The 14,316-nt window shown below is 38.0% G+C and overlaps 1 protein-coding gene across 36 annotated transcripts in view; it reads left to right on the forward strand.

The window, feature by feature from the left end:
- Window positions 1–14,316, forward strand: part of Camkii (Calcium/calmodulin-dependent protein kinase II) — a 157,799-nt gene that overhangs the window by 45,628 nt on the left and 97,855 nt on the right. For all 36 annotated transcript variants that reach the window (XM_072009197.1, XM_072009201.1, XM_072009163.1 and 33 more), the window contains exon 2: window positions 2,338–2,432. In XM_072009197.1, the coding sequence (XP_071865298.1) occupies window positions 2,338–2,432 (95 nt within the window). The remainder of the gene's footprint in view (window positions 1–2,337; window positions 2,433–14,316) is intronic.

Raw genomic sequence — 14,316 nt, forward strand, 5'->3', positions numbered from 1 at the left:
GACTGGCGTGGCTGGTCGAGCGCAGGAGCGTCGTGACGCTGCCGCTGCAACAACGCCGACGCCTGCAGGATGAAACATTAAGGTTGCGTTTGCGCCGATGCGCCCTGCCTTGAACTACTTCAAGGAAGGATACGCGATGGATGGGTTTCCGCAAAACGCCGTGTACGGCGCGACCTTTCGTCCTGATATCGCTTCTATCTTTCAGACTTTTAGCATCGTGATTGGCTATTTTTAATTTCTATTCTTTTTCTCTTTATTTTCGTATTTCCTTTTTATTTTTGGTACTTTGAACGATGGCGGAGAAAATGGCCTAAGAATTGTACGGTCTGACCTTTTGTCCTGACGTTGCTTCTACTCCTCAGGTCTCTAACCTTTCGATCTAACATGATTTTTATTCTCCTATTCTTCTCTTTTTTTATCTCAGTTCTTTTATTTCTTTTCTCGTTTTAGAAGTTTGGATGATGGATGGCGCAGGACAAAAGTTGTTCCAAGAATGGAGATTACCTGTCTTTATCTTTGTCACTTTTATATTTTAAGCTCTTCTCTTTAGAATTTTTCCCTTTCCGGTCTTTTCTATTTGATTTCATTCTTCTCTAGTTTTATCTTAGTACTTCGAATGATGAATAATACGAGATGGAGGTACTCGAAGAACAGAGGTTAACACTGACTTTTCATCGTCATATTGCTTTCATCTTTCGAACTTTTATCCTCGCAATCACATTTTTTTCTATTATTTTCTTTCTATTTTGATACTTTGGATGATGGATGGTATGGGGAGAAAGCTGTTCCAAGAACAGGTACTGCACAGATTGACCTTTTGTCCTCAGGTCGCTTTCATTTTTTAGCTTTTACCATTTTTTCCCTTCCTCTCTTCCCTCTTTTTCTTTTCGTACTTTGGATGACGCTTAATGCGAAACGAAGTTACCCTGCGAGCTGTTCATAGTTGAATCACTATAGGCTTTTACACTTAGCTTCTTTTATTTATTCCTGTCCTTTGTTTTAATATTTTCAAAGATGAATGGTATAAGAAAAAATGGCCGAGAAGCTGTCCAGAAATTGGATGTTTCTTTCTTTTTCATCCTTTTTTTTACTTTGATATTTTGTACAACGAGTGATGTGACGTTTGAAATTTGGAAGTGTAGGAACCTTGAGGCATCCCAAACCAATTGTATACGTTTGGATGCTTTTTCGCCAGTTTCTTAGACGTCCTCCTATTCATCTTGCAAAAATTATCAATTTTTATGACTGACAGTGTCGACATTCGTCAAATCTTCTTCTTCGAATTCTCTTCTCTTCGGGTTCTTTCATCTTTCTTTTCACCTCTTCTTTCTGAGATTTGATCTAAACCCTTTCAGGTGATTCGCCGTTCGTAGGCTCGATTGATGGCGGAAAATCGACGCGGATAAATAATACTTCTGGAATAATAACGAGCCCGGAAGTTCAATTCCTTTCGCTCGCTAATTGCATCGACGTAGATCTGGGTCACCTTTCGCCCACGCCACCTTCTTTTCTTTCGTCATCCGATTATACGGAGACAAAGGACACCGTCCAGAGAAAACACAATTGCGTTTCCAGGCAAACACTCCAGTTGCAGTTACCCTCTGCCCTTCGTTTGTTTGATTTCCCGAGAATTTCTCGAATTTATCGAGCATGCAGAATGAAAATTGTAATTTTAGTGGAACAACATTTTCTGAAACGTTTGGACACGTTTTACGACTAGAGAGAAAGATGAATATCGTGAATTTTGAGAGACTACAGTTCCCGCAAACGATTGAAATTTTTTACAATTATTATCCGTAATAACAATCCCGATTCAGAATCACCGAAATTCTTACACAGAAAATATCGCCATAAAACGAACGCGCATCTTCAAACATTCGTCCATACAACTTCTTCCGACTTTAAGTTGCCCACTTTTCGTATAAAGAATTCCAAATTCACTGCCAAATTTCCTGCAATTGCAGCAACGATCCGAAGATTCTTTTCAGCAACCATCTCCTATCTTCCCTAACTCTGTACCACAAAAAACTTAACTGCTGTTAACTAATTTCCATGTATCTGCGCTAATATATATACATGTACATATATATATTACACATTCCGAACATAGCAGTGGTGGTACAGTAGGGTAATCGACCAAGTTCAACCCTTCGACTATTCGACAGTCGTTCAAGAGGGCAAACATATAGGTTTCGCGAAGTTTGGAGAGCAGTTACGAGTCTGCTCGTTAACGGATTAACCGTATCGCTTTTCGCGAGTTTTATCGTTCTCGCCCGGAGAGTTGCCGTGTCTCGTCGAACGTCGAATTAACGGGAATCTGTGTTTGAAATGTTTCAGGGGTGCCTTCTCGGTGGTTCGACGATGCGTTCAGAAGAGCACCGGTCACGAATTCGCCGCGAAGATTATAAACACGAAAAAGCTGACGGCCAGAGGTAAGCTCGAAGAAAATTCTCCGTTTTAACTGTAACGACGACGACGAAAGACGATAATTAATATCGTAGATGAATATATTAATGAAGTGGCTGAGAAGTTTCGAGAGTTTCGCAATGAAGTTCAATACAAGAACATTAGCATTTAAAATACATAGGGGTATTAGGCGAAACGACTACGCTTCATGGACTTTGATGAGGCTACGTTACCATGAAAATGGTCCTTGCAAGTTTCACGCGAAAATACGAAACGCTTCGAAGTTTTGCGATATCGTCGAGTTCTATGGAATAGTTTATCAATTCGCGGTATAAATTTCGCCGCCAATTTATTCTTTTTAAGGCTTTGCTCGTGCAGTTTGCGGACTACGTCTTCTTTCATTTCAAAGGACATTTGATTAAAATTTCATCGCAAGTAGCTTCACTTTAAATATTTCAGTTCGTATTTTGGTAATATTCTGATTAAAACATGTCCGGTTTTTAAAAATAGTGTATCAATACGCAATATAAACGTAATAGTAGAATTATTCTTTTCAAGTAGTTTAAAAAACGTATGGACGTCGAAGGTGATGCAAAAAATTAACGATGTACCTTGAAATTTCATCGGTGGCCTAAAAATATTATAAACTGCTTCGCGCATTGCGGCTAAATTTCTATTCGGATTTCTACTCGCAAAAATAATTCATTTACTCTCTTATAGTCTACAACGCTCAACTCAACAAAACCAACGTAACATTTACGTTACTCTTTCGCGAATCTATCTCTAAGGGAAGCTTATATATCGACATACATATGTCAAATTTTCGACAGTCGGTATCCTCATTATCTTCAAATTCTCAAACTCATTCCTCTAATTGTCCGTACAATCTTCCGTTCAATCATCGCTATGCCATTTTCACTCATTTTGTTCGGAGACATTGTTCGCTCGTATCTCGACGATCGGACATGGAATCGCGAAAAGAGCCGAGCTTTCTGTATACCGAAAGAGATTTAGCGTCTAAAAACAACAAGCGACGCCGTTGTCAGTTTGCCAACATTCCATCGCGACCAACAGTTGCCAGTGCCGTACACGATCTTCGATTCGGGAAAACCTGCTTACCTGTTTTTACGCGCGAAGTTTCATATACGTGCGTTTATTCGTGGGAACGAAAATGATAACGGAAAGAAAAAAGGAAAAGGATAAAATAAAACGTTGGATGTGACGCGAAGCCAAATGAGCGTCGTAATTGAATCAATCAAAATATCGAGCAAAAGCGATCCGATAAACGCCACGACAGTCAATTTAATTAACGAGCTAAAATCAAGGCGACTGGCTTACGCGTGTTGCGATATCGAGCACAGATTTTTGGAGACTACGGTTAGGCGTATTGTTTATGTCCACATCGACGACCAGGCAATCTCGCAGGAATTCTTGCGGCGGGGAGGGAAATTATTTCGTCCAAGGTAAATAGAAATATGGTAACTTCGAGTTCGCTAAGTGAAGTTTTACCATATTTCGGATTCCTTCCTTCCGTGTGCTTTAGCTTACGAATATTTTTAATAATCTTTGAATTATGCGATGGCTTTCTGGCCAAATACTTGAATGCTTAATATCCACCATTTCTATATTATTAGGTTGTCCGAAAAGTTTCTTTCGTTTTATGAGGAAATAATAGACGCACATTTTTTGTTTTATATTATTTTGTCGAATTACGTACGATCCATTTTGTTCTATTGAGATAAACACCGCGACATTTCACACACTTGGTTTTACATTTGTGCGAAGGTGCACTGTTGTAAAATACACGTTTGCGAAAGAAAGACGCTTTCCGGACGACCTAATATATTATATAGGGGAGGAAAGATATTTAGATCAGAGGAATATAAATATAAATAGAAGTCCTCGATAGATTTGTAACGAGTTTGGAACTTTTCTAATCTTAAAATATGATATCGGAAGAAAAAGAGCGACGCTAATAAAATATACCGGCTTCGAATATTTTTATCAAATTTTATTCTTCAGTATAATAGTCCTCTAGATTCTTAAAATACAATATCAAAAGAAAAAGAAACAAATATTTCGAGTACTCTGAATTCTATATTTTAGTATCATTTAATATTTTCAATAATAATTCCATTTCATCGCTTTCCTATTGAATCTGTAAATGAATAATCTGGAATGTTTCTACATATTCGAACTGTGAAGTGACGATCTTTCACGTTCAAATAGACACACGTTCCTCTTCTGATCCGTCACTTGTGTGCACAAGTTTCGCTTAGCAGACAGCGATTGATAAATTTAGTATCAAACGGATCGCCACCCGACCGGTGATGTATCGTACGCTCTATCATAAGCTTTATTGTCCCTATCAATCGATTCCTTGGCACAGATCCTAATATGTGTTCGCGTGACTCATCCCGCGTCTCGCGTGCGTATCACACCGCGCGAAACGTGTAAAAAGAGAGTCTGATTCACGGGGAATTATTTAACGTTGCTATATCGCAGGAATATTTATAACGAATGAAAATTTATCGTGGTAAATGAATTTTACTTCACCTTTAAAGGAGTCGAGATAAAACAGAAATATCATTGTAGATTCGCTTGGTTACACTCGCTCTCTCCTTGTTTTTTTTGCTTTCTTTTTACACAGAAGCGAGTCATACACATTTCGTGTATTGCTTGGGATTTTCTTTTAAAACAATGGTTTGTTGTTAATATTTTATAGCATAGAATACACGATCAATTGATCTCTCTCGAACGATCTGAACGAATGTGAAGATTTAAACGTTAAGATTTTTACAATTACTGTTACGATCTATAACATGACTTCAAAGTTTAGCCACATAATTTCATGTCATGATGCATCGCATACATCCAAATATATACTATATACAGGATATCTAAAAAAAAAACAGGATAAAATTTATAGTACGTGTCAATAAGTTCAAGCGGGTAAAAAAGTTCTGACAAACTCATGTCCGAAAATGCTTCGTTGAAATGTTATAAGCGTTCAAAGACTTCCATCGATTGTTTTGGCAATTGTAATAAATGTTCGGAAATTTCTTTCTTCTGCCTTCCATTACAGGCTTCCATTCATCCAACTAATCACTGTGACGAACTCTTTCGAATATTCCTGTTATTGTAGAAACAGTAAACGCATTTGTGTCTGTCTGCGATTCCGTAAAACGAGTCCTAAGAAACAACTTTCCCTTTGAACGCCTATAACTCTTCGATAAAGCATTTTCAGACATAAGTTTGCTTAAACTATTTTGACCTTATTAACTCGTAGTATAAGTTTTGTCCCAAGTATTCCGGACACCCTGTATTTAAAATTAATTAATATGACTGTATCTATTCCTACAATATTAGCAGAAATTATTAAAATAAGATAAAACGAGATTCATTTCGTGTACGTAACCGAACACGTCGATCGCATATTACGTTTTCAACGTCAACAGGTCAACTTTCGACTGAAAGTTCGGTCGTGGTTGTTTGCCTTGATGCTGCTCCACATTGCGTTCGATCGACGCCGGTAATCGAGCTTTAGAATTCGGGCGACGGGAGGAATTTTCGAGGGTCACGCTCAGAATGCAAGGGCGACGATCCACTCGCCAGGGGAAAAACCAAACACGAGCAAAAAGTTGTCTGTTCGCCTCGTCTTTGATCGTTTGACGACGTAATCTTCACATGGTTCTTCCAATTCCTCCAATTTATAGATAATTCAAGTTCCTTGCGATCTTGTTAAATCGTCAGATGTACAATTTTATTCGAGAGAAACGATCGTAGCTGATTGTTGATTTTGTACTGTTGATCTTGTAATTAAGAGACAGTAATTGATACGATCGAATATGTTTGGCACAAGGGTGTAGAAATAAAATTCGTTAGTATAACGACGAGCAATTAAAGAAAATTTAAGATGTACGAATACGTCGCTTTTAAGCAATTTGAATTAACGATACGTAAATATGATTAAAATGTGTGATTTATTAAGAGACTAATGATTAAAAGGAAGATATTGGATTAAAACTCGTTATCTTCCGATGGAATTAGCACGCGTGTATAAATTTAAATTATTCGTCTAAAAAATTACTGGCAGTATAGAGAAAATGATTCATATTCGATGCGTTCGCCGAATATACAAGTGTCGCTGTTTCAATTAATTATAATGGCACTTCTCTACTAGTTCAGAAGTACCTTATATATCCAATCCTTAGATTAGAAACTGCATAATCTGCGGATTTACGCGACATCTATAAATTAGCAACCGTACAATCTCAACTTTATTATCAAACATTAATTTTCAGAAATTGGTTCAGCGTAATAATAACTGGCAAAATCAATTTGTCTCTCCATAAGTCGCTATATGCTTTTCGATATAAATAACGTTATAACCAATCGAAAAAAATTTTAATGAAATATTTTAGAAATATAAAATAACGAACAAGCGAACAAGTCAATTTATTAGTAAATTCATTTAAAATTGAACGAATAAACTGACAACTTACAATAATGAAACGAATTTTGGAGGGAAAGAAAGTGAAACGAAGTGTTTGGAGATACATCAAAATATGAAGAGGCAGAGCAACGAAAATTTTTTCATCGAACTTTGTCTTAAAATCACGGACGTCACCGAGATAAGTAGATTGACGTCATAAGGTTCTTTCGGAGGTTCGGAGGTGAGCTTCGCGAGCTCTTTTCAATGGAATCTTACTGGCCGGCAGAGCGACAAATTCTTTCGTTGGATTGAAACTGGATGAGATTGCATCTAGTTTCAGATGACAGGATTGACGTCAATGAGTTGTAGAACTTCACGCAAATTCATAGCTTCAACTTCTATATTTCTCTTTACCGCGGAACGTTGATTCTTATTCAGAAACCGATTATCCGGATTTTCACTTTGTCGAAAGTTCAATCGGTTAAACCTTCATTTCTTCGCCATAGATTATCTTCGGACGTATGAACTGAAATTCTACTGTATTTTATATTATTTACTTAATTTTATAATTTTATTATCGAGCAACATTCATTGCCTCTTAACTTCATAGTATCGTGTGTAAAATTTCTCAACGTTTATCCTTCGATTTTTCGATATTAATTTCGTAACATTGTATAAACGTGTTCTTAAATCTTTCAAATTCTAAAGTTAATCTTTTATTTTCTCAGGAATCGCTTGTTTTTTGATGGATTACCTTCAGACAGGTGTAAATATTTATAAGGATTAGAGTGAAATTGTTTAAAACCATTTCTTAAAACTCTGCATTTATTTGAACGAAATTATTATTAGTGTCTGATTGAATCGTTGCTGCCGACTGAATCTACTTATTTTTAAGCGAATTTTCGTTACATAAGTGAAAAATTACACGCAACAGGGAGAATCAGTTAACTTACCATTACATTAACATAAAATTAATTTTATTATTTAGTTAATTTCCAATTTCTCGGCTGAAGCATTGAAATTTTCGATTTAAAAATTGCTCAATAAAAGATTCATTCTCATGCAACAATACACGTGATAGAGTACAAGCAGTTAGTTTAAAAGTATCTCTGGTCACGATTCCGAATAACGTAGATGCTTCACGAATTTTGCACAATACTGTCAGCGTTTATAGAACGAAAAGTTTTGCCCGGCTACGTTTGAGAGAAAGTAGGAGAAGAGATAAATTTCGTCGGTGTTTCTATTGGCACGATGGATAGTTCCTGCTGGCCAGTCGCTTCACTAGTTTCGATGCAGCTGAAAACGTTACGACTGGCCAAGCTTAACAACATATACAAACGAAGAGGATAATCTAAGAGATACCGGTAATGGAAACGCACGATCCAGTTTGTTTCTCTTGCAGCGGTTGAAATCATTGCCTTCATATCCTGTGCCTATTTCGCATTCGCGAAATCTAAACTGTTAGAAATCATTCATTGAGACTATTCGAGGTTACGTTCGTATTTCTAGCAACGTTTATAACAAGACGGAGAAGCGGAATTAATCAAATATTAGCCTCTATATCGTAGATCGTGGTATTCGAGAATGTCCGACCAATGGCTGTCCTGTTCTACTATGAAGAAATAGCTGTAAGAAATACAATGGTTTACGAAAGTATTTGGGATATCGTAGAAAATTTCCACGCTTATATCGTCTGTTATATAAGGCATTTTGAAATTTCATTAGCCCTATAATTCGATACGATTAAAATTTCGGACCAATTTGAAAATATACGAGTACACGGAAGTTACAACATATTTACCGCGAACATGTATTTAGCAAAAAATTAATATACAGCACGAATAGTTATTTTGAATTTGCACTAAACATCAAGAATGGTTCCATTGGCACGTATGCTACTTTTAAACAACTTGAATCTGAATCGCTTGAATTTACACATTTCATTACTTTAACACGTTCCACTGCCACGGTCTAAATTTTTTAGAATGATTAAAACAAGATAATCATTATGGATTATGAAATGTTCAACAACGACCCAGATAACATTGCCAGAAAGAATCACGCGAAGATAATACTTTGCAAAAATTACATGTTATGGTGTAATATATTTCCATTCATCTCTCCTTTCAGAACAAAGTATATCATTAGGTTGTCCGAAATGTTTCTTTCGTTTTATAAGAAAATAACAGACGTACAATGTTTTTTGTTTTATATTAGTTTATTGAATTATTCACGAATATAATAATAGAAATAGAACGAAATGGATCACACCTAATTCAATAAAATAATATAAAACAGAAATTGTTGTTCACCTATTATCACCTTATGAAACGGAAGAAACTTTTCGGACAACCTAATAAATTCGCACAACAATCGATGCGTTAACTCGAATAATCTCCGAACGCCTCTCAAGCATATTTCCTGTAACCCGAAATCCGCGAAACACCACGGAAGCTATAGGAAACGCGGGAACATTTTCGGATTCAGGAATCGAATGGACGAGAGGAAATCGGTCTCGGTGAAGCAGTTTCCCGTCTGTATTTTTCCGCATGCAGCGATCGGCTGGCCGATTCAAGGTGAAACGGCGAATCGGTCGCGCTTTATTCGTTTCAGAAACATGCGGTTGAACGGCGTCCGTGGCGTGTGTAGGTCAAGAGGTTACTGGAGCAAGGTCGTAGAAGAGAGGGTGCAGCCGTGCCATCCCTCTCGGCCCGGCAGCCAGAGAAACAGAGGGTAAAGAGGGACGAAGAGAGACAGAGAATACCGCGCTGTGTGTCGAGAGGGGAAGGAGAGACAGCCCGCTCATCTTCCCTCTGCCTACTGTAATCTTTTTTTTTTCTCCTCCCTGCCACCCTCTCCCTTTCCACGTGTTACCTTTCGCCTCTGCGGAGAAACTGGAACTGTCGGCCAAAGATAGAAGCAAGCCAGTTACACGCTGCACCGCCCACACCCCGCGATGCCGTGATTTAATTCCCTCGAAATAGTTAGCCTTAACGCTGCGGAATTGTCTGGTGCGTGCTTGCCTGTCGTCGGAAATGGAGGCGGTGGAGCGGTTGTCTCAGGGAAAAGGGTGGTTTCCGGGGATCGAGTGAACGTTCGAATCGATGTAATCGTTGTTGGAACGCCGCAAATATTTCGTTAAGTTCCTTTTTCTTCCTGTTGACGGCGAAGAAGCAGGATTCGCGTAATATCGAATTACCAATACCGCTTCGTAAATGAACGAATTAAATTGTATTACGATGTACTCGATATAGTTGTTGAAATATTTTGCCAACATTATTAACAACCATTGAAATTATTGGGAACGCTATGGAAGATTCGTTGGTTCGAAGATTAATCCGCTTTTACGTTAGTTGTTTGTTAGTTGACACGTTATCGAGTCTTTTCACACGATAATTAAAATAACGTTACTGGCAACGGCTTAATTTAAAGTCAAACTTTTAGCAGAAAATTTTTAACGAACTGTACATTGTAGAAATTTTAGAATTTACGGATGGGGAATTTAGTTTTTCGAAAGGAAGGGATGACAGAAAGCAGAGGGGAAGATATGTTGACGATTGAATTCATGGTTTCTCGTGATTTGGTAAATCGTATAAATCTTTATAATACCTCATGAATTACGTAAACTCTGAGAGGGAAACTTATAAAACAAATTCGCTCGAGTATCGAGTACATTTACAACAGAATTTATTGCGAAGGTAGATAAATGCTAATCGAGATTGGGGATGCTCAGGGCAGCGTTCACTTCACGCACCTCTGCGTTGCGTGCAGGGATGTAGTCTGGGGGTAAATGAAGGTTCTAAGGGGAGGAAAGCGAGCATTGATTTTATAGGAGTTCCCTGGGAGACAGGGAGAAACGGGGATTTGTTGGAAATTAGGTTTTATAGAGATTGGCGTTGTATTTCATTTAAGAGCCGAAGGTAGCGAAGGTTGTTTGCAAATTGAAAACTTCTGTTCCACGAGTTAGTTTGCTCATCAAGAACAGAATTTTCGACTTTTATGTCTTCTTCGTGTGTAAGTTTAAATTTCTGCGTTAATTTTAAGCAAGTACTTGCGCGAGATTTCGTTGGAAATTCGATTTTATGATCTTCATTACTTAAGATAAGGCTTCATTTTAACAAACGAGGATGGCTAATATTTTTTTTTTTTTTTTCCGTGAATTTGTTATCCATTACTTCGCAATGAAAGCGTGGACTTTTGAATCTTGTTATACTGTGCATTTGAATTTCCACGTTGATCTTAAGGAAGCTTACGAAAACAAGGAATTTCTGTGAAAATTTGACATTCTGATCATAATGTTATTTCTGTTTTAAGAACGAACGATGTCGGAGGTCGTCTCGGATGACAGAATTTTCCTACGAACTTCCCAATTCTGTTTCGAGATGAATCCAAGTTCTTCCATGTTGATTGTAAGGTAGTTGGCGGAAAAACAGGAATTTGTTGAAAATTGAATTTCATGGATGTCGTTCTTGTTCTTATTTCTACAGTGTAGGATAACGAAGGGTGGAGTTTAGAAATTCGAAATTTTCATTCTTCGAGTTTCACGTTCGTCATGTTTCAAAGTACAATTTTACAGTTTCATATATTCTCGTGCTACAAATTCAACTTAAGGAAAAAAGGAAGAAGCTAGTTACATTTCAATTTTGTAATTATCATCGAAGAATGAGTTGTTGGTGAGGCGAACGGTTTACATTATCGCGGATCAAGAGCGAAGAACGTAACAAGCGTCAAGCTTCCATCCAACGTGATGCCGGTCATATTTTAAACAGTACTCGGTGTTTTACGCTCAGTTTCATGTTTTACAAACATGTCCCTTACATATTCATATTTACGAGCTCGAGGTATTTTCATATACGACCGCTACGCTTGCAGCTACAATCTGGCGAAAAGAAAAACAATTTGCTGTTTAAACAACAAAGGAAATCATTCCATCTCCAGTTTCCTTTTAACTTACCTAACTATAATACATGTTCGTATTTATCGAGACCCAAAGGGCTAGAATTCCTTATCGATAAGATATTCAAAATGGAACTTCGCGGAAATCGAACGAAAATATTTTTCTGTTTCGAAATAAAATTGTATAATGATAGAGAATGCGGTGAATAAAATCAAGCGAAGATATTTCACATTTACATGGCTCTATAACTTTTCAAGAATTTACCAAGTTACTCTGCAAGCAAATTGGCGCTGGTCGCTATCCCGTTTGTAAAATTGATCGCGTGGATTTCGACTTGTCAGTTTAGTTGGCTCGCAAGATCCTTCGGTTGCTTCCAGTTCACCGAATAATTAATCGAGCACTCTCTGTCCGTAGTTTCGTTAGCAGTTCGTGCCGTTTGAAATTCTAATTCGCGCAACGGGCAATTCAAAGGCGAAGCAGAGAACTTTGGCGCGTCTCAACCTCTTTCCAACCCTGTTAATTTCTCTTTTCTCTGCTTAGCAACAAAGAGTAGTTGTCGCAAGTAATTTCCAAAGTAATTTCCTTTCGCGTTTCAGCCGCATAACATGCTGTAAGCTGTTTCTACGGTGCAACGGCCGACGACGATCGTGAAAGTGCCGTTCTATTCATAAATCGCGCTTGCTTTCGTCTTTTCTCTTTTTTCTTCCCCCTCCTAGTGTCTCTTGTATCTATTTTAATGTCAACAAATGGTAAATAGGAAGGAACTTCTTGTCCACTCGGAGAACTTGACCCAGTTACACGGTATTCTCTTTGAACTGCATCTTCGTTGTCGTAGCTTCAATGTCTCTAAGTTTCTGTGTAGGCACCAGTTCCAATTATCAGTTAAGAGCGCTAACTGTTACATACGCGATACGTTCTGAAGTTTCGCGCCATTATCTCGGCCCGTGTTTCGTTTTGAATTCGAGGATACGTCTCCGTAATTATCTTTCCGAGTATTGTACGCGATCTAAGAATCGTAGAAAGATTTCCCCTCCTTGAAGATCCTCGATGTGCGTATTGTTGCAGTATTATTGTATACCGATCGACGAAAATACACCGTCGTCTGGTCGCTGTTCTCGACTATTTTCGAGGAAAAATCGATAACCACGGTCGAAGGATAAAAATAAGACGACACATAGGATCTTGGTTGTTTGCGTGTGCGATCCACGTGTAGAAATCGTGGATTGGCTTTGAAAGGACTTACGAGATCGTTGCAAGGCCGATCCTCGCTGGTTACTTTGCGTCCGATGAAGCACGAATGTCACGAAAGTCAGCAAAAACTCTTTCACCCTCGATACCTTGCTTCGAGGGATGAAGATGAGTCAGCGGGTGAACAAGGGCGGCAGAGGGGGTTCCGAAGGGACGAAGGGAGTGGACGCAGCAGCCCTTGATCTCTCGGGCGTGATAAGAACGCGTGTCGTCGCTGAATAAACGTGCATTTTACGTTTCGATACTATCTTCGACACAGAGGGGATGAAGCGTGCACACCAGCCTCTGCATTTTTCCGCGTGAACTTGGACGATGCGCGTTCTGAAGATACCGTGAACCGCTCGATACGACAAATTACATATAGTATTAAGTACAGTATAAGTTTCTTTGTATAAATTTCATAAACAAGGAAACTGTGAATAGTTCATTAGCCTGATAATGATATTCTTACGGTAATGAATGTTACAATCAATCATCAAAGGAAAATATAGTTTCGCGTAATATTTGCTTTTTGGCTATTACGTCATCATTATATAGTAAAATAACAAATATTTATTATACGTAAATTTCGACTTGTTTTCTCTTCTCTATTAACATACAGTGTGTTTCAGAATTTTTCTAATCTTCTGAATTAAATATTCTTCACTTACGTGTTTATTCTTCTTCTCGATAAATCTATCGACTTCTCAGGTTTTTAGTGAATTTCTGTTACTTCTGAATATAAGGAATATTCCGTTATTCCTTCAATGATACGAGGAAGATGCTTCTGTTCGTTTGAAAAAAAAAAAGAATTTTTATCTTCCTTATATTTCTATAAAGAAGTCTTTATTTTATTTGCGAGTAATCGACGCGTGATACTTGGACCTTTGTGTCATAGGACGAAAGCCCAGCCGGAAGACATTGTTTTCGACGGAAGAAAGGCGAATTCTCTTCTTTGGACGGCCATTCTTTCCGGTGATTCGCGTACATGTGGTCTGATAGCCTCCGGTACGGTGTAGTCCGTAACGAGTTTAGCGCAAACAAGGGTGGCTCGTTAACTGTTCACCCAACTGTGTCTAATCTTGGCCAACGGCAGCATGGCAAAACCGACGTGACTCCACCTATTCATTTTTGGAAAAATAATGGAAAAGCCAATCCTCGAGCGTCCTACAATCTGGTAACAACGCGGAACTAAAAGATTTCAGTCAAAAGATGTCAAATTAAGACCAAAACTACTTAATCCCTTCATGTACGTATAAATTGTAACGAATTATGCCGTTTGTACAAAAGAATTAAGAAAACGTTGTATTTCTGTTATCAACGATTAACAAAAATATTTAATTCTTATGTA

Source organism: Bombus fervidus, chromosome 8, assembly GCF_041682495.2.
Source record: "Bombus fervidus isolate BK054 chromosome 8, iyBomFerv1, whole genome shotgun sequence".
Taxonomy (NCBI): domain Eukaryota; kingdom Metazoa; phylum Arthropoda; class Insecta; order Hymenoptera; family Apidae; genus Bombus; species Bombus fervidus.